General features: G+C 43.4%; 1 protein-coding gene across 1 annotated transcript in view; it reads right to left on the reverse strand.

Moving 5' to 3' along the window:
• Positions 1 to 3,814, reverse strand: part of PLEKHM3 (pleckstrin homology domain containing, family M, member 3) — a 71,210-nt gene that overhangs the window by 42,673 nt on the left and 24,723 nt on the right. Inside the window, exon 3 of the mRNA XM_010007327.1 lies at positions 3,296 to 3,441. Coding sequence (XP_010005629.1) covers positions 3,296 to 3,441 — 146 coding nt within the window. The remainder of the gene's footprint in view (positions 1 to 3,295; positions 3,442 to 3,814) is intronic.

The following is a 3,814-nucleotide window of genomic DNA, read 5'->3' on the forward strand; positions in this document are numbered from 1 at the left end:
CCAGAGGATGATCACTAAGTACTACACCCACATCTGTGCATATTTGTGCCCTGTATGGGGCAACTTTCCTACAACAGCAACAGTAACAGCACAGAAGCAAAAAAAATGCCAGAATTGAGGTCACCTGAGTGACTCTGCAATACATGTGCACCATGATGACCAACTATTACCATGCAGCTCTGGTGCTGCATGGTCTGAATGCAGTCTGTGAGGAGAGAGGAGCAAAGCAAACCTTTCTCTCTCCTTGCCAATACCTGTGGAGTGTTACTTGCAGGAAAAGTAGCTCTGCCCAGCATCATTGGCTGACAGGCAGGCATCAGTTTACTCTGCATGCCTGACACAGGAATTTAAAACATTAAATGTTGTTTTATTTTTAGCAAGTCCAGAGACGAGCCATTAAGATGATCAGAGGGTTGGAGCACCTCTCCTACAAAGACAGGCTGAGAAAGTTGGAGTTGTTCAGTCTGGAGAAGAAAAGGCTCCAGGAGGACCTTATAGCAACCTTCCAGTACCTGAAGGGGACCTACAAGAAAACTGGGGAGGGGCTTTTTACAGTGGCACGTAGCAACAGGACAAGGGGTAATAGCTTTAAACTGGAAGAGCGCTGTCACCATTTGACTCGGGTTCAACAATGCTCTCGATCCCCTTCCCCTCCCACTCAGGTAGGGAAGGAGAGAGAAGAGAGAGACTTTGCTGGATTGAAAACTAAACTACTTAGTTAGAACATACTGTGACTAGTAAAAAGAAAGCTTGCTGGAGAAAAAAAAAAATCAGTAAAAGGAAAATTGGCTTAATCCTGGCTTAAACCAGGACAAGCGTAGACTTAGATTAGACATTAGGAAGAAATTATTCACTGTGGGAATAGTGAGACACTGGAACAGGTTGCCCAGGGAAGTTGTGGATGTCCATCCTGGGAAGTGTTCAAGGCCAGGTTGGATGGGACTTTGAGCAACCTCCTCTAGCAGGAGGTGGCTCTGCTCATGGCAGGGGGCTTGGAACTAGAAGATCTTTAAGGTCCCTTCCAACTCAAACCATTCTATGAGTCTATGATTCTACAAACTCACCTTGCCAGCCATAGCAAAGTCACAAGAAGCTGAAATGCAGTCTTATAATGGAAATGGTCAGGAAATCATAATAATTCAGCTTGCTACCAGCCAATATTCTAGTACACGTATGAACACAGGTACACTCCCAGCTTCACTGGGCAGATCAGACAACCTTATTAAATACGCCAAAAGGAGTGAGAAGATGGAAGGTTTAAATGTCATACAAGGATAGATGCTAATACTTCCAAACCTTTCTTTTCTAAAGGCTGCAAGCTTACAGTTCAGAATTCAATTTACCAGAAGTCAGCCTCCCTTGAAGCCTCCTGGCACAGAGAGTTCATTTCCTGCTGTGTTTGGCATTTTGCACAGGCTGGAAGCCACCTGAAACAAACTGCAATATTTAGTGGATTTTGTGTGCAAGTGGGGAAAACAGTTGGTCTAAGTGAAAGGAAGAAAGAATGTTCACAAGATTGCCTCTTTTCCCTTCACACAAATGGGATAAACACATACATAAAACCAGCAGGGAGACAGGAAAAAAAAAAGTTAACCTGGAAACTAAACTGCTGCTTTGGTTATGACAGAAGAAACATGCCTAACTGCCAAGTCCTTTCAAAGAACTTCTACTGCTGTCAGTGGAATTTTTCTTTTCCTACCCATGTACTTTCAGGTGTGAAGTGCACTGCTGGCTTTCAAGATCCTGGATGTGGGAAGACATAATTCTACAGATTTCTAGAGCTTCTTTTTTTTTCTTGACCTACGTTGCCAAAAGCAGTCAAAACTCTCTCCCTTTGCAAAACATACTTGATTCAACACTTTACAGATGCTACTCAGATGTCTAGAAGACCAAGAAACATAAAAGGGAAACATTTCTAATAACACCGTGTCATCATAAAAGCTCACGTCCTAGCATATCTATTGTTTCTTGCTTTGCCAGAGATAGATGGGACAGAGCCCAGAAAACCCTGCAGAGTGAGGGAAAAGCTGGAGGTGCAGGGTTTTGAACCCTTCTTTCACTTCCCTTCCATTTGGTGGACTCAGAGGTGCATTTCATACTAGGTGAAACACAGAAGTTTTGATGACTTGAACCTACTTCAGTTCTGACCATCAAATGTGCTATATACTATATACAGCTTTCTATGAGGTATTTGCCCCACCAGTCACTTGCCCCACATCAGGATTACCTACACTACCACGGGCTAGCAACTTTATTCCTTGGCAAAAGTATCCACAGGAAGAACTCTTAAATATTTACTCCTAGCTCCTAGGAAAGGGGGGTTGGGAGGTCATCTCCACATGTAGGAGCTTTGCAGTGTTGAAAAATCTTACATTCATAGTGCAAGCGTATAATTTTCTTGATGGCAGGGCTCTGGATACCTTTTAATAATATCCTCATCTGAAAATTTTCCTCAAGACAGAGCTGCTTTTCCTCTAATGGGGCATTTACTGGTTATTTTTTCCTTTTCAAATAGCCCATAATAATAATATTTGCAGACACAAAACATCAAACTGCCTCTCCTAACAGTGGTTGCTAGGTCTGAAGCTCTAGCATGGTCTGGATTCCTTATGACTATGTTACTGTTTTAGCACACACTTCCAGAGACCACAAAACAACACTGCCTCTGTTTGCTGGCATAAAGCTTTGAGGCATGGCATCGCTGCCCCTATCTAGCAACCAGCCACCAAGACAACAGCAAGGAGTAGATTATTGAACTTTTAGAAAAGCTGCTTCTGTGGCAAGTAAACAATTGTTCCTTTCAACTGTCTGGTCCAAGCAAGAGCTATAACAAAATCCTTCTAGTGTCCTCAGGATGTCTGTGCCAAGAGACCAGGACGTACTGGGCACTGCAAACTCCACTTCTGGGTATGTCAGTTTCCTGTGGGCATTTCCAGTTTTAGCATTCATCACCAAGCAGTACCCATCCATAGTCTCTAGTGCTCAAGGAACAGGTACTCTTCAAGGGCCCAATAACTGCTAAGATTACTGCTAAAGAAGAGGTTGGTGATGGAATAGATGCCTCCAAAGAAAAAAGAGCATGGTTGCTCCTGTGGCGGAACACCTTAGGCCAAGCTAAAGACTCTGTGATGAAAACATCTGCCTTGTAGAGAAAGCGTGGCTCATTCTAGCAGGAAAAACTGAGATGACAGTATTAGCAGACAGTGCCTTTACTCTTCAATGTTGCAATGTCTATGTTTCTGTCTAAAGAGCAATTCTGTTCACTTGCCAGCAAGCCAACCTGCAGGGAAATTACCTTGTACTTGGAAGTGTCCCAGTTATGAACCAGCCGTGCAGGGATGAGGAAGCTGTCATCCACATGGCAGGTGCTGCAGTAATACCATCCACTGTAGCTGCACACCTTGGCTTTTCCATTGGACAAGCCTATGGAGCGCTGACAGCCTGAAAAAGAAAGAGTCTGGGTCTGTTCACCATGTCAGAGGTACACACTCAGTATGCAGGGGGAAAAAAGTAGTTATTCCGTCTAGAGCCCCCTTCAAAATTTAATTTCTTCATTTTACTAATGAGCTATTTTTCATTTCCTAAAAACAGATAAACAACTATCAGTGTGGACTAGTGCTGAACAAGCATACGCTAACTTGGTCATCTATGACAAAGAGTTCAGAAAGCAGTTAAAGGACACTCAGCACTTCTCAAGTAGCAAAGGCAGAGGACCAACTTTGAGACAGACTGGGCTTTTAAAAGGCATAGCCATCTGAAAACCATGACCCAAAGCCTAGACAGAAAACACCTGACTACAGAAGTGCTGTGTGCC

Source organism: Chaetura pelagica, unplaced genomic scaffold (genome assembly GCF_000747805.2).
Source record: "Chaetura pelagica isolate M959 unplaced genomic scaffold, ChaPel_1.0 scaffold21, whole genome shotgun sequence".
NCBI classification, from domain to species: domain Eukaryota; kingdom Metazoa; phylum Chordata; class Aves; order Apodiformes; family Apodidae; genus Chaetura; species Chaetura pelagica.